The 27,268-nt window shown below is 33.9% G+C and overlaps 1 protein-coding gene across 11 annotated transcripts in view; it reads left to right on the forward strand.

Annotated features, from left to right (window-relative positions):
* Positions 1–27,268, forward strand: part of ADGB (androglobin) — a 174,613-nt gene that overhangs the window by 52,259 nt on the left and 95,086 nt on the right. For 9 of the 11 annotated variants that reach the window (XR_010358818.1, XR_010358819.1, XR_010358817.1 and 6 more), the window contains 13 exons: positions 936–999; positions 2,611–2,713; positions 3,805–3,937; positions 5,405–5,519; positions 6,950–7,117; positions 9,081–9,219; positions 9,554–9,610; positions 14,637–14,825; positions 16,201–16,294; positions 17,872–18,006; positions 18,744–18,897; positions 22,041–22,228; positions 23,726–23,910. Coding sequence is in view for 3 of the 11 variants with exons in the window: in XM_064413644.1 (XP_064269714.1) it covers positions 936–999; positions 2,611–2,713; positions 3,805–3,937; positions 5,405–5,519; positions 6,950–7,117; positions 9,081–9,219; positions 9,554–9,610; positions 14,637–14,825; positions 16,201–16,294; positions 17,872–18,006; positions 18,744–18,897; positions 22,041–22,228; positions 23,726–23,910 (1,724 nt within the window). In the remaining 8 variants the exon portion in view is untranslated. The remainder of the gene's footprint in view (positions 1–935; positions 1,000–2,610; positions 2,714–3,804; positions 3,938–5,404; positions 5,520–6,949; positions 7,118–9,080; positions 9,220–9,553; positions 9,611–14,636; positions 14,826–16,200; positions 16,295–17,871; positions 18,007–18,743; positions 18,898–22,040; positions 22,229–23,725; positions 23,911–27,268) is intronic. The other 2 variants (XR_010358822.1, XR_010358825.1) reach the window with 1 other exon arrangement.

Here is a 27,268-nt window from a genome sequence, read left to right on the forward strand (position 1 = left end):
CTACCTTATTAGCTAAATGTTAAAGTACTGTTGACCTTTTGTAGTCCAATATTAATATTAATTAAGGCAAAAGCATTTGTCAGTTTCTTATCTATAAATGAGTGAGTTTATTTTCACTGTCAACTGATAAAGTAGCTCTTAACAGAGCATCTTCATTGACCTTTGAAGAATTTATCCCTCAGCAGAAATTAGGCATCTAAGATTTTGATATTACATGTCTGCTCAGTTGAAAGCTTTTCCTTCTCTGTCATTCTCAGATACACTAAAAATAAGAAGAGTGGTCATAGTCCATATCATCTTTGAGAAGTGAGGAATATTTCAGTCATTGTAGGAATTGATATGCCAGCAGTAGATCAGGATTCCTGTGAAGTTTCTGAGTAACCACAGCATTGGTTTGGATCTGATTCCATCCTCCATTAAAGCTGAAGCCAATTATATCTCCCTTGGTGAAATCAAATCCAGAAAAAATTGTAGTCAGGATCTATATTGCTTTCTGAAGGTGTGCAAAGAGCACAGGACTGAAAAAAACATTAATAAAATATATAAACCAGTCCATCTTTCAGTTATACTTTGTATAAAACTTCATTACAGTAATTTTTATGTGGGTATGGAAGTTTTAGAGTAATATTAGCATGTTACCATTTACAGGTAGAAAATAAACAAATTAGTGGCCTGATCTCCAATGGAAAATTGTAGAAATGCAGCAAATATATGAATTAATTTCCACTACATTCTCTAGAGATTAATTTTATTCACCTTTATTATAACCAAAAATGTTGAACCATTTTTGAGAAATAGGTGTGAGTCTGACTTGTGAAAGTAAAATTAATGTCTTGTGCAATGAAATAGGCATTTACCTAAACTATGTAATTTCTGCTGGTTATTTTCTTACAGCCATATATATATCTTATATTTCAATTTTATATTCTTCTTAGGAAGCTGTATGTTTTCCACAAGCCACATACATATGCTTATAACTATCAGAAGACATCTTTTAAGGTAAATGACTATATTGTGCTTTTTTTTTTCAAAGTCTTACATAATTAGATAATACATATAATCCTAAAGGATATTGGTAGAGCATAGAGAACTGCTATTACTGAAAAATAATAATGCATTAAGATTACTGTAGTTAATACAAATGTATGTTTGCAAGCAAATATTTAGCATTATATATATGTATTTAAGAAAAGGAAAAAACACTGTGGAGTGCTATTGCACAATAATAAAAAAATGGCTTATGTAAAGAAAAATTATAGTGAATCAGATCTCCAACCACTCTTTATTTTGATTTAAAACTATCTTTTAACAGTTTGGTGTCTAAGTTGAATTTAATGATGATCCAGCTACAGAATCTGCTCTTCAATACTCCTTCATCTTTCCCTGTTACCTAAAACCCAGACTGTGAGTCTGTTTGGCATAACACTCCATTTTCCCTGTAAATGCTAAGTCCTTTCACCATTTACAGCATCCTGCTGTGGGGATTTAGAAATACTCTCTAGTTACATTCAGATAATGGAATTTCTCTAAAGCTGCCATTAGTTTGTATTATCAGAAGGTTATTCTACATGCTTGGATATCCTGTCCCAGCTCCTATTTTATAGTGTATCTGAAGTGTAATTGTAGAGTACCAAAATGTAAACTCCAGGGGTGAAGTTCATGTAAAATCCTGTACTGAGAAGGTTAACTACATGGATTAATGCTCCATAATTGCAGTACACCTGCAATTTCCCACCTCTCTGTAATCACATCACAAGAAATGTTCCTAATGACTGCACGGTATACTTTTGTAAGCCATAATCAGTATTAGGACTATGTAAGCCTGTGTGCTCTTGTGCCAAAAAAACCCCTAACCTTCTGCTGTAAAACCATTTTAATTTCTAACATTGAAAGAGATGATATGTTTACAGTTTTAGGTAAATTCTGTATCATGCTTATAAAAGAACATTTTCATATTATGATAGGAAGATAAATACACCCAAAAAATGGATTTCTATAACTCTGGAATATCTAGGAAGACCTGTACTGTAATAGTTCTGAAGAAAGTTCATTCACCATTAGATTTTGGAGAATTACTAGGAACAATAGAATCCTTCTATAGTTTCTAATATTGGCATAGGAATAATGCATTAAAGTTAAGAGAGAAAGATATTGTCCTCATAGAGATTTGTAGGAGAAAAACCCCTATGTAAGGAAGGATCACTCATATCTACAAATTCAGAGTACTTATTTCTTTTAAGCTTTCTGTAATTAATTAGAATCAGAAAGTTGCAGCAAAACCCAAAATTTTTTGTCTTCTGTTAATTGTTGTTTGGCAAGTAAAAATATTTAGGTACATATGATAGTATAATATAAAAGTAGATAAATTCTCATGCAAAAAAAAAGTTCTGTTTCCTTTTATCTCTTAACTGAACACTATTTTATATGCAGCATGAGGCTCTGGGCTTAAATGACATGTCTGAAATTTGGAAGAAGTAGTGACAATTAATTGCTTACTTCCCATACCATAGCTAAGGCCACCATATCCAAAATTTTAGTGCTACTTTGTATAAGGCCACTTGGACAGCATTCAGTGCACGTGAATGAACAAACATCCATTTTTCTCTACAGTCTTCTGATGAGGAAGTCTTCTATTATTTACTTGTGGACAGTCTGATGCCCGTTGAAATCCTGGTTAGCTTTTCTGCATTAGTATACTGGTATGTTACTGAAGGTAAGGCCAATACACAAAAGTACATGGCAGTGTTGTGTTTTCCCATTCTTGAATATGTTTGTGCTGTTGTGTTTGTCTGTTGTTTACTTGGGCACAGTTTGAGAATTTAGTAATAGTTTGAAATAGTCAATTTGGTTTTAAGAAATACACTAATAGTCAAGCAATACTTCATCATTATTTCATATTGATTATGAGCATTTTCATGAAAGAATCCCTCCCTTTTCTGTTTGTTATTATTTTCTGGGAGCTTTTCATCTGTATATTTCTGGAATGGATTTCCTTGTGTTTCTTGTGGTTTCTTTTCTACAAATTCCATTCTTGCAAGCTACTTTATGCCTTAATTGATCATAGTGCAGCAAAACCAGCAATATAACAAAAGTAAATTCCTGAAATTATTTTTAAAATGGTACACAATAAGTTCTCAAGTACATTTAAGATGGCTTTTTGAAGACCTAACAACTTGAATGATTTAAATATTAATCCCCCTTGTATTAAAAATATAGGATGGAATACAGGAGAGTTATAGCATTTTATGGTAGTTGGCTTAGGTTAATCAGATATTTAAACACTTTACATGGATGTAATTTAATGAATCTACAGTGGAGTAGGGAGAACCAAAAGAATGCTTAAAAAACCCAAACAGACCATTCTGTTAAAATAATTAAACTGTAAGCTATACATGTAAATAAATATAATCTTTTTATGGCTATGTACTTAATTTGCATGTGGACAGAAAGGATTTGTTTGGACTTTCACAGCAGTCTCTAGTGACTTGGAAGATGTCTGATGTGATGCCTGAAGTTTTTAATAAATACCTACTTTATTTCTTTAATATCGTCTAGCCTCTCAAGGCATTAGATGTATATATCTCAGAAGCACATTTTATAACCATTATTTTGTAGCAAATAGTACAAATAAGCCATGCTTTGTACCACCAATGCATTTTAGGTGACTGGGTTTTTCTGTATTAGCAAAACCTAAATGAATATTTTAATGAGTGTGAAGTAGCTACAGATCCTGCATAGGTGTGTCTGAATGTTATTCACCGTCCCATTATGTGGGTTGTGTTTTGTTTTGTTTTCTTAACCTAGGTACTAAACAAGAACATTCAACAGGTCTGCTGAGGGTTGAATATTTCTCTTGGAAATCTGTGACTCCTGGAGAACTTGTGTTAAAGATGCATACATCTGCAACCAAAGCTACTGTGGTAAATCTTCCTGTTGGGTATGTATGAGGCTTCATTTCTCTCCTGACTCTTTAGTTAAGGCTTGAAGATACTGTTTGCACAGTAACCCAGTAAGAGTTTATTTCCTAAAATATAAGTTTTGGGAGTATCAGAATGGTTGATAGCTAAGATTTGGTAAGACTGCCAAATTAGCATGAATTTACCAACACTTTTATAACAATCTGAGTTCTTTACTCTTACTTAGGATCATTTAACAAGAAAAATCACATTGACTTGCTAAACAATATATTTAAATTCCTACAAATTCCTACTTAAAAGTAGGAATTTTTCTAACTAGAACAATTTGAAATGTTCCCTGGAGTAGCAAGAAAAATGTAAGAATTAGCATTGTTAGTAGAACTGTAAAAGCATGGTGATACCATAGGAGGTTTCAATGCTTTTCTTGAAAAAGGATTCAAGAGACATGACAGGAGAAATTCTATTATCTGTGAAGTCCTGCGTATCTCACTTCCCATTCACATATTGCTAAATATGATTTTTTCTTTTTGCATGTAACTCTAAATATTCAGTGTGGGGTATTGTCTGATTGTTTAAATAAAGAAATAGACAAAAAGCAAGAGCTCTTGATATGTTATTTTCTGAAAACTCTTCCAGGGAAACCAGGAAAAATTGTATCTTCATGTCCTGTCAAATGCATAATATTCCTGCCTAATTAACTGAGTCCTTCTACTTTCCCAAAAAGAGAAAATCATCAGTTAAAATTCAAAGAGATGAAACAAAATGTATTTTTAAAAAATTAAGTAATATGTCAAATAAATAGGCATAGAAATAAAATACCACAACTCTAGTATACTGAAATTAAGCCAAAGATCCTTAATAGTGCTCTTTATTTGTTTTGATTCAGGCTAAAACTGGAATAGTTATTATTATGTTTATAGACTAAATTCACATCTAGTTCTGGATTCACATGTATTTTCTCAGTGTAGTTTCTAAAAGCTGTATCTCTCTGTACTGTAGGGGAGCCAAAAATGTGTATCTTTTTGCCCCTGATAAGCTAAATATATACCATCAGCTCAAATTTATAGGCTTCCCACCTTTGATTCTCCTTACTCCAGTCAGAGACAAGAGTCAGATTTAATTTACAAAAGGTGTGGGAGACAAATGGGCTTATTGATCACTTCCCCATTTCATTCCAAAAGGGAAGTCACTTGGTAAGCATGGAACGTATTCTCTTCCCACTGTCTGTTAGTGGCTAAGGAGCCTTTAAATTTCAGTTGAAAGAAGATGTAATTAAAAACTACCAGTGTGTCTGGGGGCATGAACTCTCCTTTCTTACTCTCACTGCTGAATCTCTGGTTAATATGTTGAAGCTGTGGCCTGGATAAGCTTCTTCACCTAAATACAATTCTGACAATGATATTACCAAATGCATGAAAGGAAAAGCTTAAGAATTGTTGCAATTAAAAAAAATTAAAAAGCTGTTTGGGTTTTATTCTTGATTTTAGGCGACACATCCTTCTCTTCACAGTAACTTGTCCCATAGGGCACCACATTCAGCTGTGTACCATGGTGCCATGTGTCTTTGGAGAAGAAGATGCTGTGCTGCCAGCTCTTCAGAAGGTGTGCATAATGACTAATCAAACATTGTGATAACAGGTTTTCTAACTACTAATTAAAGTGAAGTAGTATTGGATTTCCACTGAGTTATTATATTCAATCATATAGTATTATTTTTAATATGAAATTGGTAAGGCCATAAAAGATATATGGTTTACAGCACAACAAGTACTGGGTGCATAGTGCAAAAATTATCTTACATAAATATGTAAGTTAAAATTGGGTAGTATTGTGGTTTACATAAAAGTGCAGCATAAAATGTGAAAAATGCTCTTGTTGAAATACATATGTGAGGGTAGGGTATAACTCATTCTTTGAGGCATGTCATAAAATACACGTAAAAATATTAATTAATATTAAAAAATACCATCTTATTTAAATAAAATCTCACATCAGTGAAGTATGTTTGGTCCCATGAGATTGCATATTACTCACCAGGTCTGAAAGCAGCTTTTATATGTAAAATGAGCAATTTAATCAAACAACTTTTCATAGCTGAGATAAGAGGCCCAGGGGAGAAATTACTACAGCTTTTGTTCTTCATTGTCCATAATCCAGACACCACTGTCATCTGTATTTTCAAGGTTTCTCTAGCAAGCATTAGGCCCAAATATTTGTTGAAGTCCCTGAGGGGAGGGAATATATTTTCTAGACAACATTTGTGCAAAAACATTTTAAAGGATGAGCGTAACAGCAAATTTACATAGCAGTGTAGATTCTGGGTCCTAATAATAGGAATAGCAATAAAATACCTTGTGCAAATTTATCACATTTACTGTGGTAAAGAGGTTGAAATATAAGACGTTGGATCATTAAAAATATGTTGTGGCTCTACTATTCCCTTGCCTTCAATTTTTTGGATGAAAAGCTATTTCTCATCAAGAAAATAAAGTAGAATTTTATCCTTGGGTTTTTCATGTACTTCTTTTTGAAGTAACTTCTTTGCAGGCTGTCATTTGCAGGAAAGTGTCCACATTCTTGCACAGAAATCCTGATGAAGATTATTGATGTTTTAGGCAGCATGTATTTGATCATTGCTTTCAGTAGGATACTAATTTTTCCTTGCATAACAGAAGATGCTGAGTACTTCAGCTGTCACTATTGTCATTGAAGTAGAAAGTCTCTATATGTATCTTATTTTTGATTACATTTCCTAAGATTAATGATATAGGAAAAATGAAGCAATTAATAGATATAACTAATGGTGCCTGATATTTACTTCACTGGCTAAAATCAGTGAGAAGTTGATATGCTTTTGAATATCAGAGACATAATTGATTTTACAGTTTATAATATTAAGAACAACTGAATGAATTCCAAAAGTTTTGTACTTCATCACAGAAAAAAAGCTCGTATTCTTTCATGGCTCAGAAAGAAACCAAAGAAAATCTTAAGGCAATCATTCTAATGCTTGGTTTATTCTCTTTCCTCAGGAAAGCATTCGATTTATAGAACAGGCTACAGCTATCCTGAGAGCTGTTGGAAATGTGATAAATAATTACAGCAGTAAGGATGAGCTTCCTAAAGCCCTGAAGGAATTGGAAGTAGCTTATTGTCCTCCTGGCCTCCATGATACTAAAATAGCTGAAGAAAACAGCAAGGTGAGAAAATAGTTTGAATGAGCACATATTTAAAAGCTACAGAATCTGGATAACTGCTTAACGTTGTCATTATCCTCTTGAAAACAATGCCTGTGGACTTAACAAGGACCACCTGCATGCTGTAAATGTGGCCTTCATTGTAAAGTGTAAGGCCAAATGACATAACTTGCAACTGTATGATAATTATCTTCTTTTAAGAAGAGAAATTTCAGTGTGCACAGAATAGCACATTCTAAATTGAGTCTGTTGTTGTTGATCTAGTTTAGCATGCTTTGGGACAGAAAGCATGAGCTGCATTTATATTAAAACTTCATTTTGAATTTGAAAGGTACTACCTGAAATGCAAAAAAGTCTAATGGTCACTTTCTGTGCCTAAAGTTGATGGAACAGGAAAACATTATTACAGATTATATTTCTGAAGGCAGTGACGAGTTCACATTATTCCAATTTGGTTTTCTCTGTTTCTTGAAACTCCAGCATTCTTATTCAACTTTTCTGCTCTCTATGTGCAATAAATTAAAGATACATGATGAAAACATTACACTTTTCTGTAGATCTCTATGCTATAGTTTTCCAATATTATAAAAAGATTGCAACAAAACATTTTTATAGAAGATACACTAGTTTTTATGTGTATGCAAATGTTGATCATATTGCTATTACTTGATTTTTCTAAAGTCAGTATTTTATATAGTCCAGATTCATTTATTTTCATCAAAGTACTAGAATGCTCATGCAGTTTAGACTGTTTATGTGTAGTTTAGAAGACTAAATAAAAAAAAGGGTTTAATATTTTTTTATAATCACTGATATTAAAAATTAGAACACTAGCACTTTTATACATGGGCTGGACACGAGCTCAAATTCAGCAAAATAAAAGAATTTATAAAGAATGATTACAGGTGCACCACTTGAGAAAGAGGTAATTTACATGCCAAGTCCACCACGAAAAAAAAATTGCCTTGAACTCAGGAATTAAATAAACAAATTTTAAATGCAGATGCTCATGTGAAATATGTGCAAAACTTTGAGACCTTAAGAAAAATTCAGTAGTCATAAACACACAAAACCCTTAATTTCTCCTCCTCTAAGAACACCAATGTATAGCTGAAAAAAGACATAAATTAGATAAATGAAAGGCACTGAGCTGACAGTGATTCAAGGATGAAAATACAGAAATTGCCTGTCCTTAATACAAGCAGTGAAAAATTGTTCAGAATACAAGAAAGGATCTATTGTATTCTTTCTTCCCTAGTTTTACAAATTTAAAAAATAAAGGACATGTTTATTAGTATTGAAATAAATAAAATATGTTTCCAGGAAGCAGAAAAATCTGAAACTAAGGGCAATGAAATAGAAAAATCTTGTATTTTCCAGTAAATTTTTACTATGTTCTTAAACTCAGATTATGAAACATGTTCTGTAAAAGACACTAAAATTCCCTTCTACTAAGAGTGGGGGAGGAAAATACTGGATTTCTGCTTTTTAAAGAGAATCAATATGTCAAAGCATAAAAATAGAGCCAAATCTTCCCATGCTGTGGCACTTCCTAATCCCAAAAGCATTCCCATTAAATTACCTGTCTCTATTCTGAAACCTCGAGTTTAGAACTCTCATTGTCATTATAATTTGTTCTTCTGTCCTCTGGTATGAGGCCATCAACCCTCTACACATAAACCAGGATGTATCTGGGTGATAAACACACTGTAGAATAAGTCCTATTTTCTTGGTTTTTATAAACCAAGCATGAAACAGGTTTTCTCTCTGTTGTTGTCTTGAAGCATTATAGTCCTACAGTTGGGATTAATTTTCAGATACAGTATTTATTAGAGGAAGTTAAAGATTTCATTTATAAATGGTAAGAGAAGAGGGAAACAGTTTTTGAAACAATAATGAGAAGCAATATAAATCAATCTTTATAAATTAATTATTTTTTGAATGCTTTTCCTCATTCTGATTTTAGGTTTTCAATAAGGCATTTTGGTATATGATCAAATGTGTATTCGACAAGAATGAATTTTCCAGATATAAATTTGCCTTCAGATCCTTTACTTTGGATTTTGAAGCCACTGATATTTCTGGGGATGACATTGTGTTTTCAGGTAATGTATTGATATTGCTAATCACTTCAAATATATCTGCCCTTTCTTATTTTCAGCGAAGCCAACTCTTCTCTGTTCTTGTTTTTTCTTGCTTAAGTTGGCACAGTTAATTTTTAAGCCTAAAACTTTTACTGTTGACAGGACATCTGAGGCTCATCTCAGAATAGAAATGATCCTTTTCTTTGTTCCAGAAAGTCTGTTTACCATTTGTTAATTTATAAAAATGCCCTTGGTCTTCTTTGAGTTACACTTGTCAGTATTAACAAACATTAACAAATATCTGCATTTTTTTACATGTTGTACTGGACCTCATCACTTTCATTCAAATTATCAGCTGGAAAGACCTTAAATGCCTATATAGTTCACAGAATGAGAGTGAAGGAAGACTCAAGTTAGTACCTTCATTTAAAGTTCAGCTCTTTCTTAGTGTTGAGTTGAGAGGTTTTTGTTTGGTTGGGTTTTTTTGGGGGAGGGGGTGTGTATTTAAATTTTTGTTGGTTTGCTTGCTTGCTTGTTTTTTAAGCTTGTTATTTGGGAAATGACTGTGTTGCCTGGCTAATTGGCTGGCTAGTCATACCCATGTAGTGTGGAACTGGCTACGGCACCCCCTGCCTCTTCTCCAGCCTGTGGTCAGGGTGTGCTGTGTATCTAAGCTTACTCTGAGAGAAGCCATTGGAAGGCCAGCATATTTATTACAAGCAGGGATCATTCTCTTCCCACTGTTTCTTTGCTTCATTTTTTATGCAGGCTGGAGTTTTACACAGTTAGAATTAAGTTTGCCTGGCAACCAAATATATGGCTCTTTTCCATTTTAGGACTTATTTTTCAGTCTCTGTAGCTTCTTAATCTATTAATGCTAGCATTTAGTTTACCAATAAAAGCCTTATATACATGGTTTCATATCACAACAGAAAAATAATTTATCTGATTGGTGGGAAGAGACATGAGCACCATTTGAAGGCTTTATATGGGTACTTAGCTTTTTCTTTGTCTATTGTGAACTTACAGAATAAAGTGTTTCTACTTGATCAAACAAAATGATACTAACTTCCTTTTGATTAGTGAGTTTATTCTGGAAAAATAGTATAAAAAATGAAATTCAAATTTAAACAAATATCTTTACTGACACAATGTTGTAATACTTTTGTCTCTTTAAGAAAGCACTTATAAGCACGTATACTTGTCTCTCTTTACTGGGAACTTTCCTCTGAATGTCCTCTCTTTTGAAGGTTATTCTTCCTGTGAGACATCAGGTATTTTTCAGAGAATTGCATCCCATGACAAAAATATGTTACAAGGGTCAGCATATTAACATTTATCAAACCACTTAAAGTAAACAACACCTGTCATATTTTTAAAAGATAACTGTGCTACTGATTCCTGCATCCCAAAAAAAACCCCTTAAACACTTGTCAGCATTAGAAGACAATTTTTAAATAGATTTGAATAATTAGCACAGTTGACAGGTTGTAGCAAAGATCTCATATAAATTACTAAAGTATGAGATCCACTGTGACAGAGTATTTTTTAGGAGTTGGGCAGTGAATCAAAAAAGTGGAATAAATATATGGAGGAAGAAAGTTCTGTTTCAGTTTTATTTCTTCCAGTGTCCAATATGTCATTTTAAATTATTTGCTTTTCTAAAATTAAATTACAAGAGATCCCTATTGGACTGGAAAGGTAATTGTTTCCCTTTGGTTTTATTGATATTGGACATTTTTTGACCTTTATTGACATTTTGCCCTGCTTAATAAAGGTTGCTTTGGAGTAATTGCATGCTTTTTTTCAGGTTCGATCCAAAAACCTAAAAAAATAAAGCATAAACCAAGTGAACTGTCAGGGAAAAAGAGGTAGATAGCAGGAAATACCAGTTGAAAACTACATTGTAGAAAGTCCTAGAAGGATTGGCATCAGCTGAATGCCCTTCCCCCACATTAGCTCTGCTGCATTGTCAGGTTAGTCAAGTCTTGTCAAGACTTGAGGTTGTAATCTTTTGGAACCTAACAGACATCAGTGTAAACTACCATAACAGATGAATGAAATATTTTTGTCATCTGGGTCTGCAAGTATATCAGGTCAAATCTGAGCTTTTTTTGAAACAGCACCTCCATTTTATATTGGCATATTCATTTTTCTCTCTGTGCTGAATTAATCTCAAGATTTAGCAAGGGCAGGGATATTTACTGCAGTTAGTGGTCATGCCTGCAAAGGTTTCTGAGAAGCCATCCTGAAAATTATCTATTCCTATCTATTTGACTGCCAAGTATCATCCATCCCCAAGGAGCAATTAGCAGAAGAGCCACAAGAAACAAGTGGAAGACAGTGCCATGTGAACATATGAAAAAAAGATGGAAGTATCTGAAGCTGAGAGTTTCCCCATGGCATGGCTCTTCTGTTATATTCTGGGAGGAACTGTGCATAAAGGGGCCCTGCAGAACTTTGGGCAATCATGAGGTACTGAATTTACAGAGGTATGTGATGTTTCCTGGGAAAGGAAGCATAGCAGGATGCCTGCCTGCTCTTTGTTGCATACATTGTTTACCTTGTCCTGGTTTCATAGGGTCCAATAGTGAGCCAGTCAGGTCAGTGTAGGTTTGTGGCACAGATTTTCAAGAGTCTCAAATACTTAACAGTCATTTAGGCACAATTCAGGGGCTACATTTCTCTCTCAAGGATAAATTCCAGCTTTGAAGTTGGAAGTGGAGTGCCCTTTGTGTACAGTTCTCTTAAAACCTTCTGGTCTGAAATTTTATCAAGAAGTCAAGCTGTTCTCTGTAAGCTTATCTTGACTGTGAAACTGTATTTGGAAGTCCTGCTCCAAATACAGTTTCAAAAAACAAGCTCCTGCTTGTTTTTCAGAACAAGCTTCTCTCTCCTCCAGAAACATAGGTTAAGATCATTGATTATGCGGTTGTGTTGTGTTGCATTGTGACTGAAAATAGAATGCTGAACGTTTGTTTCTTCTTGCACTTTGGATTTGAACTTGAGTTCTAGTAAGAGGTGAGGGAAAGTTTGACATTATTTGGTTGAATATGTAAAATGCCTCTTGAGTACATGCAAAATACTCCTTTTTCAAAAAATCATTCCTACACTGCCTCCAGGAACTGCAGTGATTTTATGGTGAACAGTGTCCTGCTAGGCTGCTTTGAAAGCTTCAGTTTTATTACTAGCATGGTGTCTTCTCATTAACAGCTAAGGTGTGTCAGAGATTTTTGACAAATCTGTTTTCAATCATAATGTCAAATTTGAAACATCCATTAGTTCAATACTGATGGACTGAAAGCATTCACTAGTTCAAGCTTGATTGATTCAAAGCATTTCACAGTATGCATTTCTCTGCTTATAAGAAAAAATATTAAGAAATGTTAAGTAAAAAAAGCCTTGAAAGATCAGAATATTTAATTAAGACCTCATTATTTTGCCATAAATGTTGCAAAAAAAAATTTTTGTTCTTATGACATTGCTTAAAAATGTGAACAAAAAAATCCTCCTTAGGAATATATACTCATAATTTTTGAGTTTTGGCCTGATCTGTGGTAATTTTTGACAGTTTCTATAAATAGAATTTATTTTTGTGTGACAATCTATACAAATTTTTTGTATTTGTGTTTTCAGAAGCAGTTTACCATTTAACTAACTTACTGTGTATCTATATATTCTTTCTCCTCACAAATGAAATGTTTTATTTCTGGAGTTATAGGTATTTACTTCTAGTTATGGAGTCCACTTGACATCTTCAGTGGATGAAGTTTTAAGCTGGTTCACAGGGCAGCAACTTACCAATACTTTTTATATTTACTTTTCTATATTATTGATTCCTGCTTCATGTTAGGATATTCATATATACAAGTGTTACTTTGTAATTCATTATTTTGCCTTATATGAGGAATGTAGGCTCTGCAGCAGAACTCACTTTTCTGAACCAAAGCATGAACTGAAAATCAAAGTCTATTTCCCTTCCATGAAGACAATGATTAGTGGGGCCAGAAGTCATCTTGCCACTGGGTTATTTAATTGTAAAATAGACAAGTCTGTAGATTGAACAAATTCCTTTTGAAGTGTGTTACAGTGATGAATGGATGGGAGAGCCAAAATGTTTCCAGAGACAGGACACTTCTTAGAGCATGTTAAATTACAGCTGGATATTAGGAAAACTTTTTTCACCATGAGGCTAGTCAAAAATTGAAAAAGAATGCCTACTTAAATTATGGAGTCTCCATTGTTATGGAAGTGTTAAAAAATGGACTGGACATTTATTCAAGAACAGGAGCAACCTGTTCTAAATTCATTTGGCTTTGGATGTAGGATTGGACCAGATGACCTTCAGTAGTCCACTTAAGTCTGTATTATTCTGTGATTGATTATATATTTCTCTTTTATAAAAGTGGTTTTAGCCATTCATATTGTTGACTTCTAATGTGGTTTTCACTGAAGTGGGGTTGTGTAATCTTCCATTCCCCAAGAATTAAAGAGGCTTTCTAGGTTTTGGAAATGCAATACTGACAAGAAATGATGGTTTGAGAACACAGCCGGATTTAGCAATATTGAGTAAAAGTGATTAGATTGAAATGTGTGATCTGGCTGATGAAAGCAATATCTTAAGATAGTTTGTTTGCCTGCAATGTTGTCTACATTTTTCAAGCAGATTCCTCTTTTCCTTTTTTTTTTGTTGGCACTTCCTTTTGCAGCACAGTTTCCTTCCTATCACACTCTCTTGCTCCCTTTTTTCTATATGTGTGCAGTTCCAAACTACCCCTCTGGCACTGGTCCCTTGGAGTGTTGCTCCCCACACCCTCCCCTAAGTGCTGGTACTGATGGCTCCCAGGATGCTAATTTCTATTGCCTTCAAAGACCTCATTGCTAACCTGTCAGAATCCACAAATTTGTATTGCACTTTGAAACTCCTTGGTAACATAAAGTCAGAAAAATGAACTCTTCACTTTAGCAGAGAACTTACCCGTATTCCATGGCTCCTTTGTGAAGGTTAAACAAAATGTTTGGAACAACACTGGTGTTGAAATTATTACTTAATAAAATTATCAGATTGAGACATAAAAGTAATTAAAGTCTTGTGAAGCTCTTTTAAGCTGTGTACAGAGTCAGGCTTTAGTGTATCAAATCCTCTTGGTTCGTGTTTGGAAGAACATTTTGAAATTACAGTAGGAGATGTGTTTTTAAAAAATGTCCTGCAATAGCTGTCCATGAATAGAAAAATTAAATTATTTGATGTTTGTAATTAGAAAAGTAGCTGACATTTTGACTTTGTGTAATTATACAGTATATTTTCTCCAACATGATAAAAACAAAATTGCAAGAGTGATATTTTCATCACAGAAGATTTATGCTTGAAACCACTCTATTGCTGTTTTGTGTTTATTTGTATTCATTTTTTTTTTTCCATTTTAAATTTATTACAGGCACCAACAGGAATTCCAGCCTTGTTGATGTTACTCATTCTTCCAATCCTTCAGAGAGCAGTGAGGAGAAATTCCTTAGTAGTTGTGAGACTCAAACTCCCACATCTGAAGAAGAAGAAGCAGCACTCAAAATTCAAGCCATCTGGCGAGGGACCTATGTTAGGAAAATACTGAAGAGCAGAGAACCAGGTGTGTCATTTGAAAATGCCTTTCAAAAATGTTTTATACTTCATCTTATTCAAATCTTCACTGTAAAGAGGTTTTTTTCTAATTAATACCTAGGTAAAATTGACTGAAATGAATGAAATAGAACTTGTAGTTCTATTAAGTACACCTAGCCATTCAGTTAGCACATATGATACTAAAAAGTATCTGAAAGATACACCCCTATAAATTTGCATAGATACTAAACCACAGTTTATATTAATGTAGATTTAGGTCAGAGGTGGGCTAAATGTTAGGGGTTTTTTCTGGAAGTGTAAAGGAAATCATACAAAAACCTAAGCATCCTAATGAGTAGTCAGTGGAACACACACAGTATCAAAGTCTGATGCTGTCCTCCAAAGAGGCTGTACTGATACTATCCATCATTCTTGTGCATATAGCTAGAGGAATCTTGCATAGCAGTTCAGGACTTGTAGCATATTTCCTATTCAGCAGTTCTGCTATCTCAGCTGGAATTCTGTGTCCAAGTGCAGTATCCAGAGTCCAGGAAGAAAGAAAGATAACAACTGCAAAATTCTGAGCTGAGTTGTAAGGATCAGGATTGAATATAGGCCTTGTACTTACAGGTTGTTAGTTTGTCATTTCAGAATTTTTAATTTTATAGTAGAATTTTTAAGTACCCACACAAGAACAGGAATTTCCTAGTAATAGTCTCTTTAGACTGATATCCAAAGGTTAACAAGAAGATCTTTAGTCTAAGATTCAGTTTGTGGCTTGAATCCAGACATATTCAAGTTAGAAAAGTGGTATTTATTTTTAAAAAGATAATGTATTTAATGGAATAAACCAAGATTTGTATTGTACTACTGAAAACTTCAAATCTTCATCTGTAGTCTTCATCTGTATTCTGTGTATAGAAGCAGACGCCTTAAGATGACATCACATCCTGTTATGTGAGTTATCCAAGACAGATGGGGTGAATTACACATTGGAGCTGCCCAGTTCTTTTCCTGGTAGCTACACAGATAGTTTAGGTGCATCCCTACCCCTTCCTGGTATATGCAGATGAAAGTTGCAGAGAGTTAAATAGCATATTCTGTGAGGACAGAGATTGCCAAACATGCTACAACATGTTACAGTGAAAAAACTGTAAATTGGAGAAAATATTGATCACATAATTTTTGCAAATGTAGGTGTGCTGAAAAGTACAAAGATGGTGATGAATGGAATATACTCTGTCAAAGGGAGTTTTCAGCTCAGTGAGACTTCTGTAAAACTCCAAATAAATAAGGCAATTTACTTGTACAAGTGATATTTTTCAGAAGTATTTGGCAGGTGTACATTTAGAACAATAGCAAAATTGGATGTTATATTTTGTAAATTATTTTATTATCTCTAGGTACTAAAGAAAACACTGATGCTGAAGAAACTTTGAAAAACCTGTGGACTATGATTGAGTTAAATTTTGAACAGTGTGCTGTAACGTTGTTAAGGTAATCATGCAATATATCAAACTATTTTATTGCAGGCAGTTGTCATAAACTGTTGTTTGGGGTTTTTTCACAAAATAAGCATAGTAAGAGCATTATTAGTGTCAAAATTACAAATCCCTGATGGAAGGAGTGAAATGTTTTTCACTAAAAATATGCTGTGCTTTATTCTGTGTACCCTACATGAGTAAAATCTAATTTTTAGATATATTACCAGTTTTTTCCAGTTTTTTTGATCTAAAATATTACCTTGTGCATGTATTTATTTTTGGTATTTGGTAGGGTGTTCCATAAGTATAGATCTGATACTGATTCCTTAGTTAAGCAGTTAACCAGTTGATTTAAGGAAACTTTTTGATTTGTGCTATCTGTTAAGCAATCATGATTGACAGTAGAAAGATACCTTTACTATGTAATGGTACACAGTTCATTATCACAACAGGGGACACAGGGGACAACAGTTTTTGTTGTACTTGCTTGAAGTAGATGTATTTCTAGGTAGTAGAACTGTAGTAGATATATTTCTGTGCTTCCCCTGATATTTTATTACAGCTTTTGGAAAGATGGCTATTCTAATTTCAACAGTGTTCATTAAGTCATTTGCAAGCCTAACACTCTCTGGGGATCAGATATTTCCATTAAGTCCTCCAAAAATCTCTCTGCAAGTGTTCACACAACTGATTTAGCAGTAAATCAGTTCTTCCAAGGGTGAGGAGTGAAAACTGGCAATAATTACTGCCTGTGGATATAAATCCTTGCTCCTTACAACCAGCAATTTGAGCAACACTCACACCAGGTATAATTTCATTTCACCTTTTAGTGTTTCTAATCCTATAAAACCTGTGCACATTGATGTGATCAGGACTTTGCAACTACAGCCTTGTTTCAAATATTAGCCATCCATTTTAGATTTGTAGCATTTCTACATCAGCAAAGATGAGATGCAATTTTTAGCCTGCCTTCAGACTTACAAAACTTATGGGGTTCATAGGCATTGTCCTGAGGAATAAATTTGAGTGTTAAAATCATGCTAATGTGCTTGTGCTGAATTTTTTTCAACAGCTGGCAGATTTCTATTTAACATAACACTCTAGCACCTTGCTAGAGTTTTGCACAGTTTTGCTTTTATTCCTTTGTTATTCCAAAAAGTTTTAAAACTAAATAAAGGGATTTTAATCTCCTAATGATTCCACAGCTTTAAAATGACAAATTAATATAAAGAAAGTGAAGTTATGCTAACTGGTATTTCTTAGAAAAAAAAAAAGAAAAAGAAGGGGGTAAAGTTTTGTAGAAGCCATAAAATCTTGGGATATTAGAAGCATCTGTAGTCACAGTAGACTGATGGATAGAAATATGTGTATATATTTGCCATGAGGTCTGAAAGAACTAATCCCTCCATAATTTTTTTGTTTAAGAGTGAACAACTACTAGAGAAACATTAGTAACACATTTTGTGTCGCTTTATATTCATGCACAACGTAGTGCTCTTCATGGTCAGTATGTCAATATATATATATATATATATATATATATGCTATCCTGATTAGATTGATGTCTTTATCTTGTTTTCTGCTTTCCAGAGAAATATTTAAAAGAAACTTTAATTCAGTTGAAAAGTTTCCTTGTTATGAAGATGAATGGTGTAAGATGTATTTCACTGACTATACAGTAACATATGCTGATCAACCACCAAATGCCTGGTTTCTGGTTTTCAGGTGAGTTTCACAGAGTCCTATACAACTCTCATGGGAGAGTAGTATTGATACACTCTGTTTTTTCATTAACCTGCTTAAAAAATTACTTATCTGTCTGCTTTCCTTAAATTCTGGCATGTACGTGTTCTGACTTTGGCTGGTAACAATATTGATAGCACACTGATGTTTTTGTTGTTGAGTGCTTCCCCCAAGTCAAGGACTTTTCAGTGTCTCACGCTCTGCCAGTAAGGAGGTGCACAAAAATCTGGGAGGAAGCACAGCCAGGACATCTGTCCTGAAGAGGCCAAAGGGATGTCATGTTCAGTGTATAAACTGGGGGAGGATTACCTGGAAGGGGGCTGATCACTGCTCAGGAACAAGCTGGGCACTGGTCAGTGGGTGGCGACCAATTCTATTGAGCATCATTTGTTTCTTTTGGGTTGTTACTCTCTCTCCCTCTCCTAATCATTAAAAATATTTATACTATTAGAATATTTATTTATATAAAATATAATTTTTAATAATTGCATAAATAATAATATATTTTTTATATTGTTAAACTGTTCGTAACACACGAGATTTATATTTTCTTTCCAATTCTTTCCCTCAGGTGTGTTGGGTGTGGGGAGAGAGTGAGCAGCTGCATTGTACTTAATTGCTGTCTGGGGTTAAACCATGGCAATATTTTTTGCTTTGTATTGCACATATTCTTTTATTTGGGAAAATAATTTTGATATAATTTAATTTTTCTTTTTTAGAGAAATATTTATTGTCCCAGAAGACTTGCTTATATTGACACAGGTGTTTACCACTATCCCTTCCTGTAGACTTCATGTTCTTGATAATGACACACAGGAAGAAATGCCACATGCCTTTTTCAAAGTGGCATCTCATGTTTATCCCAAAAATAAGGTAAATGCAAGAAGTTGTTGTGAAAATTATAATTTTAAAAATAATAAACAATGCCCAAATTCTGTGGAGAATTTAACTACTAGTGTTAGTAGTGTTCTACTTAAAAGCACACCCTCATTTATTAGCAAGTTTGAACAGAGACCACCCCTGATCTGCTTCCATGCTGAATATTTGTCAGTAAACTTTTGATTATTTTCTGTACTCTTTCCAGCTGCTGTTGTTTTGGGTTTTTTTCCCTGTTTATCATGCATAGCACTGAGCACAGTAAATTTTGTGCCAATGTGTAACTTGTGGCCATAAAAAGTTTGAATAAGGCATTATAAGGGTACATATTTTCTTCCCATGGGTACAGCACAGTAGCCTCAGTGATTCTGTCAATTACTGATGAAAATGGCCCTTTTCATTGGATTCCTGCTCTTCCCTATTGAAGAAGTCCTCTCTTAAACCCACAGTTTTGTTATTGTTTGCTAAACTAATGGTCAATATTTTGTAATATTAAATGTGTTTAATAGCAGTAAAGAGTGATTTTTAGAGTATTAAATAGAATTGTGCAGGGATGCTGTATTTTTCTGCTTGTTCTTATTGCATTTCTCAACCACTGAGCTCTTGAGTTCCTCAGTAAGTATATAACCTTATGCTCTCCAATTTAGTTTGTTTCTTCCTGTTTCCAAATAGTTGATTATTGTTTCAGTGGACCTGCAAATGCTTTTGGAAGTTCCGTTGATGCTTTGACAAGAGATTCTGCAATTAGTAAACACAGAATGCAGTGGTATTATTTAATCTGTTACATTTTTTTGTAACAGTATTTTGTAAAAAATAGTCAACAATGTAGTACATCAAGCAAGAAATTATTCAGTATGCCTGAATTCTTAAATGTCAGTATTATTATATAAAAAGTAATTTTAAAAAATACACCTACCAGTTCTGCTTCCAAACTATGACTCAGCAATTTACAACAGAGATAAAAAGGAATCCTGTCAACAGATACTCTTACTCTGCTGCAGAGACACTTCTGGAACGCATTAAAGTTCATTTCAGAATGATTGACAATGAAGATAAAATTTGCACACTAGCAATAAAGTCTGTCTTTTCTTTTTTTGCAGACTAGATGGAAACTGTGTACTTGATTAGTATATTTGGATTTTTTTGGGTTGCATTAAATTTTTTTTGGTGTTTTTTGGTTTATTTTTTTTTCCTACTGCTGGGTACAGTTGAATTTGTTTTAGTTCTTGGTGGGTTTTTTTTCTAATTCTACTGTCTTTATTATTCACAAGTCTTTTGAACAGATTGTAGAAAAGGATAGAGATAAGCACTCAAGCTTCAGCTGACCTACATAGATAAGAGTTTAAAAAATCATCACTACCACCATATTTAGTCTAGAAAATAGAAGTCTATTTGAGCAAGGACACTGCTAAGTTATTTCTCTTGACTAGACATAAAAGGATGTAAGGGATTCATCTTACTTTGCCATAAAGTTAACTTGAATGGTATATTTGAAAACAATCCTATCAGATTCTAGAGACAGATTCTAGAATTGTAACAAGATATCTAAGTAAGTACTGAAACCTCTTGAAGGTTATTTAGTAAAGACACATAAATTTAAGGGGGTCGTTGACATCTATTTTCTTATTTCTCAGTAGTGACTTGATCTTCCTACCAGATGCAAAATTCAGTTATTGTGCTTTCTAATTGCTTGTAGTATTCACAAAGTGCTCACTCAAACAGACTTTTGGTCCTAAGTCTGAATTTTCTGAATATTTTTAGTAAACATTAAGATTCTATAACATTAGCTTTATATAGATAGGTATACAAAAAAGTGGTGATAAATTGTTCTTCTCATGCATGCCGTGCTGTCAGAAAGCAGTTGAATATCTGGCTAAATCCTTCTCCATTTCCAGGTGTACTTGATAAGAACAGAGGGGCCTGTGACTCTGTGCTTAACTAGATGTTTAAATGAGTGAGTTCTCCTGAATGGTTACTCTGAGTGCTTGCTATTCCCTCGTCATGATTAAAGGCTGTAAAGTGCCTTACTGCTACAACTGCACAAATTGGAATAATGAATAATTTATTTTACTTTCATTCTAAATATTCAGTATTCATGGAGCCACAGCCCTGAATTACTGGATAGTCCTGAAATCACAATCCTATTTATTATAAGGATTTTTCAACAAAGCTCTTTTTGCTGGTAAATGATGATTTCTTTAAATGGAATTTAGAAGAGGACTGAAAGAAATGGAACCTTTCAAAGAATTTTCATTTGGACTATTTCTTGGGTGGAACATGAAATTTTAATATTTGAAATAGGGAGATAGTAGGGCTAGTTAGACTACATGAAAAAGGGACTTAATTCTGAGTTCCCCTACAACATTACAGGTGGCCATTTCATTCCTTATATCCCTTTTTTCCTGCCCCTGCTTTTCAGGTAATCACATTCACATTGCCTTCTTTTTCACAAATACCAGTTAATCAAAGTTTGAATCTTTTTATATTATATCCTGGCTCCTCATATTCCTATTCTCAAGATTAATAAAGAGCACCTAAATCTGCATCAACCTTATTGTGTATTGTATTTTTTATTATTTTTTTAACTTTCTAATACTAGAAATCTTTTTTCTTAATATATTAATAAAAATAAGATAAATATCTTGTCATTTCAGATATGCTATATCTGCAGTGGCATTATTAAATTAGGGTAAATGTTAATTTGAAGACTGAAGTAATCTGAGTCTGAAAGACTCAGATTTGAAGACTGGAGTAGTCTGATCTCTAAATTTCCGTGCAGCAAACTCATCCACCCCTACTTTCACACTCCCTAAGCATGAAGGAGCATTTTAAATCATCAAATAATTTGGTTAGAAACTGACTTCAGGACTTTGGTTGTATCTGCCCCTAAAAACACCTGCCAGCTTTCCAGCTAGATGAAACTGGATTTAACTTGCCATGTAACTTTTTGCCAAATATAAATTGCTAAAATAGGAGATGCTCCATAGGTTAGAATAGACTGGAGTTATAAGATTCTTGCTGATAAGGACATCTTATGATATTAATAAGTGTAATGGACAAAAAGGATGTTGCATGTAGTCACAGAGTGCCTTTTGAGTAATGTTATTGCCATGTAAATATGACTTGTTTTCCCCTTTCAGAAAGGATACACTTTTGTGGCTGAAGCACACACTGGTGACCAGCCTGTGCCAGGTGGCAAATGGAAGCTGCGCTTCATCAGCTCCCAGAGTGCCCTGCCATTTCTCTCTCGTGAGGCTGTAGATAATACCTATTCTACTCTACAATTTAAGGAGTATTACATACCCAACAAAGAGTTCCTACTATTTAGGTAAATATTGAGAGAAGAATAAATAAATTCTGGCTTTTATATCGGTCATCCCTACCAGAAAAGTGTGTTCTTTCCTCTTTCTTAGAAGGGGAGAATATTGATGCAAATATCTGAATGTTATGGGCTATCAAATTAACATTTGATTAGTGAAAATGTTATTTGTGAAATATTGCCACTACTTAATGAAGAAGAAGTGTGAAGTACACAGAATATAACTTTAAAATCAAAATTCAGTTTTGCATTTCTGTAACCTCTGTCTTATCCATGTGCCAATTACTGAAATTTCATAGTACTTTTGGGAAATAAACATGTATTGAAACACTCTTTTCCCTATATATCAGACCAATTTCCATCTTGCAGTATTGGTAGAAAATTTATATTTGTTTTATTTTTGCATGCTGATTCATTTAGGAGAATATATTTAACAAACATGTGATTTAGTTTATATTAATCCTTTTTTAAATTAATTAAAGTTCATTAAAATCCATTCTGAGTTCATAACTTATCACTCCTAAATTGCTATACTTAGTTTTTTCACCAAGAAGTTTGTGCAAACACATTGCACTACAACAGGCCCTGTGCTTAGAGCTGATTAAATGTGTATATTTTAAAGGTTAATTCTAAAACATTTTACCCTGATTCCTGGAAGATTTTTCAGTATTTCAAACCAACAGATTATTCTTGGGATAGAGGTCTCTTTAAGAGAAGGAATCAGTTTCAGTATAATTAAAGAAAGCATGTAATGGAAAAAACCCAACTGCACTAAAATTTTGTAAGCACTCTCTTTCTTGATGATTTTCACTCTTTTACCCTTCTGTAGTTACTGACCTTAAAAAAAATTATATATTTTTAGTTCCAAATGTGCTGAAGTCAGGTGTTGGATTCTTTGTGTGTTTTTGTTTCTTTGCTTGTTTGGTGAGATTAGTAATAACAATTTGAATTTATGGACAAAAAGCATATAATACATAAAGCAATGGGTTACAACATAACAACTACTTGAACAACATAACAATTATTTGATTTTTTTCCTTGGACTCTAATTCAACAGGTTTATAATGCCACGGTGTTTTAAGCTGACCAAAGTAGCTACTGCCATCAAAGTAGATATCCCTACACTTTTGAAGCAAATAATCTTTTGTTTTTCCTCAGGTACTTTTATAATGATACAGTTCCCTAATCTGGCTAATGATATTCAACAAATAAAAGTACAGTTGACATTCAAATGTCTGCTTGGACATTTGATAAGGCAATAAAAAAAAAAAAAAAAAGAAATAGCTAGACCACCCCATTTTGCAGCAGCAGCACTTGCTTTGCTCGTTGATACACCGCATTAAACTTCACTACAGGAAGCTTAGCCCATCAGATTCCGGAAAGCAATTGATTTGTAACTCAATTTTAAGTGTTTGCTTCCAGTTCAGCACAACATTTAGCTACTTTCCTAAAAAGAATTTTCAGGTATAGTTGGTTATATTGCTATAATTTTTTCTTCCTCTTTAGGTATTTTGTAAAGGTCACAGCACCACATACTGCTACATTGCAGGTACAGACCTCTAATTCAGATGTGCTCATTAAACTACAAGTCCTAGATAATGAGAAGGAAATTACGAGTGTCATTGGAAAGGGCAATGCAGTCATCCCAGTTTTTAATTTCTGGAGTAATCAATCACTTCTGAGCTCCCAGTGTAAGTATTGTATGACATATTTAGTAATTTTATTCACTGCAGGATAGAGATTCTTAGAGTAACTGTAGATAATCATGGAAAATACTATTTTTCCCTGCTCTTTTCATTAACTTTAATTTTACTGTTCAAAACCAATAAGTACAATTGAATGAGGTATGTAATTCTTAGACATACTTTCAGCAATGGACCCTGTAGTGCTCAGGTAATTTTAAACAAAAATTAAGTACCATCTGCCTGCCTCCATTATACTTCTTATACATAATAGATTTTAGAGGCTACTGCCATGCCCTCTTCTTTGATAATCTACATCTGTTTTCCTGTTTTCTAAACCTCACTTCTAAATCAAATTACTTCCATTTAATTTGTGTGCTATTTTGAATTATTCATTATAGTTTTGTTTCAATTTTAAAATTAATTCTTCATAAGAATTACAAGTTTGCTTAAATAAAGCATGTGTTTATAAGCCAAAGCTGCTACTGTACTCTCCAGTGATACTACTATACATAAGATATGTAAGATATGAAAGTCTTCAGTCCTTCTATGAAGACTTCTAAACAATAAATCTTCTATAAATCTCAGTTTGCCTAGTTGAGCATATTGAGAACCTGAGGCAAAGACAAATTGTTCAAATACTGGATTATTGCTTTGCTAAAGTCCAAAATAGCATTATATTTCTTCTGCTCACCTCCACTATTTTGAACTGTGGAGTTTTCAAATATGATCCTTTAGCATAATGTGCAATATGAAATTCCAATGCTTTATGGGAAAAATAATTAATTTCATAATATTTATGAGACATCTTGATTTCTGTCTGAACTGCACCTTGTTATTATCAGAAATGTAAAAAAAAAATTAGTCCTATGGAGACCATGCTCTTAAAATGTTATTCATCAGATGAAAACATTAGGTTTTTTAAGGAAGTCATAGAGAACCTGTCATGATTCTCTCTTGAGTTACCAAGATAATCAGTAGCTATTTTTGGTTAATGTTTTTTGGAATGTGGAAGTGGACTGGGAAACTTAATGGTAGACTGTGGAAATAGAAAGAGGAAAGTATAAAATAACTCAGCTTAGGATCAGCATCACAGTAGTGGCAGGAAGTTTCCAACTTATCAGTAAAGTGCAGGAGAAACTTTGTTTCAGGAGACTGTCTCCTTGCAAAGCTGATAGTCTGAAGACTGAAATAAATTTAAAGGGACAATCAAGTGACAGAGAAGAGAAATTGATTCCACCAAATGCTGAAAGCGAGAGAATGGGGCAAAATAATTAGAAGTGGTGTATTGCTTTTGCCAGTCTACCAGGACACATATGTGAGAACTTTGCAAAATATCCTCAGAAATCAGACACAAACATTCTAGCTCTAATGTGCAATGATACAAATATTTTCTGCTAATTTATAATTTTTTTTAATCCACTTGAATTATTTGATGAAATATCTGTTACATTGACCTGATTGAATATAGGAAGGTTTTTGAATCAGGGCCTATTTAGCAGTAGTAGCCATAAAATCGTGTTATGATTTTAGGCTATATTTGAAGTTGAAATGGTTATTCTGATGCTTATTGAGTGTGTGTGAGTATATAGAGAGTTGCCATTTGGAATGAATGACTGTGAAGCTCTCACTGTTTGTTGGGGTTTTTTACTATTACTTATACAATACTAGACCAGCTGGCCTTAACACTGAAGTTCTTTTCCTATTAATATACATCCTGTATATCACAAAGAAGATACTTTGTGTAGAATCTTTCATAGCATCCAAATTAAATCAAAATATTCTGAAAAATACTCAGTATAACCAATATGAGAGTACTGTATTACCCAATCTGCTGAGTGTCTCTATGTTCAGTAGGGGTTCAATCTATGGCATTGTAAAAGCCTATTTCTTTGGTATTGTCAGAAGTAGTTTTATGGTCTGTACAATAACAATATAGAAACACTCAGAAATACTGATTCCAAGTTCAGGTGAAGATTCATACAACAGACACTCAATAGAACAAGATTCCTTCTGTCAGTATTTCTTTGTCCTCTAAAAAAAGTGTGTTTTCTCAGAATAAGAATAACCAGAAAACACTGCTATACCATTGGCACCAATCTTGTTAGTTAAGCCACATACAATCCCTAAATTTGACACTTATTCACTACCACACATGTTCTGCCTCTCATAGAATTGATCTCCGTGTTGCCAGAATTTCTCTTAAGTGACATTATTGCGCAACCATCTCCAATAAAACATTATCTCCCTGCCCACCCACAGCCTGTTAATTCATCTCCAGTCACAGCTGTTCTATTAATGTCTTTTACAGCTCAAAAACTACATTAAACCAACTGATTTTTGAATGCATTTACCTCTTCTGAGATGTAGCAGATGACTTGGACCTTGAACATTTGCTTGACAATAAAGGACTTACATATTGACACACACATTGCAACCACAATTTGTTTTGTTGATACAAGCACAGGAGTTGCCTAAGGACAGATGGGCAAGTGAATGCTCACAATCCCTTTTATTTTCCACAGTAATAGTCTGATACAATCCTGTTAAAAAGTATAAAAATATCTTTCAGATATTTGTTTGAATCTGGAAGCGAGGTAGGTAGAAGTTTCTTCTAGCCAGAACTGAGGAAAGCCATGAGTGACATACACATATTTTTGTGTGTACTAAAAAAAAATTGGTGTTACAGCACCACCTGGTGACCATTGCGAGATTTAGCGGTTGTGTGTGTATTTTGGGGAGCTTTCGCAAGTGATCTTTCCTGCACAGGAAGCAGATTGACTCTTACGGGGGATTCCACCATTCTGCGAGGAATTATCTTCATGGCAGGACCTTCCTCTGGGAAAATCTTTATAATCTTTATAGAATTGTTCAATACTCAAGCTCTTCAGGTTGAGGAGAGAGAGAAGAGGAGAATAGCCATGCAGTCATGAGAACCAGTTGCAGCCTCCCTTGAACTCTACCTATCTTGCTGGGTAGAGGTAAGCTCCTGCAGAGGGCAGCGCACATCTCCTAAAGCCCCGACACAACACATCCTGGAGTGGAGCTCACCTCTCTGTTGACTCCAAGAGAGATCATCTAGGTGGCCTTGCTACCCTTTTGTAAGTTACATCCACTGGCCCTTGCTCACAGTGCTCAGACAGGCACTGAAGATCATTCCTGACTTGAAACCTTTATGAAAATATTGCAAATGGTAAACTAGAAGCAATTTATGCAAATAGAAAATGTCTTTATGTAGTTATTCTTCCATTTGGAATACAGGTTGTTTCTTTGAAACAGGTTTTCTTGCAGATATAGAATATTCAAGATTCGAGTCTGTGGATATTGATTCTTATTCATCCAAATGCACTTTTATTGAGTGAAAGCC

The sequence above is a fragment of the Passer domesticus genome, chromosome 3, assembly GCF_036417665.1.
Source record: "Passer domesticus isolate bPasDom1 chromosome 3, bPasDom1.hap1, whole genome shotgun sequence".
In the NCBI taxonomy this organism is placed as follows: domain Eukaryota; kingdom Metazoa; phylum Chordata; class Aves; order Passeriformes; family Passeridae; genus Passer; species Passer domesticus.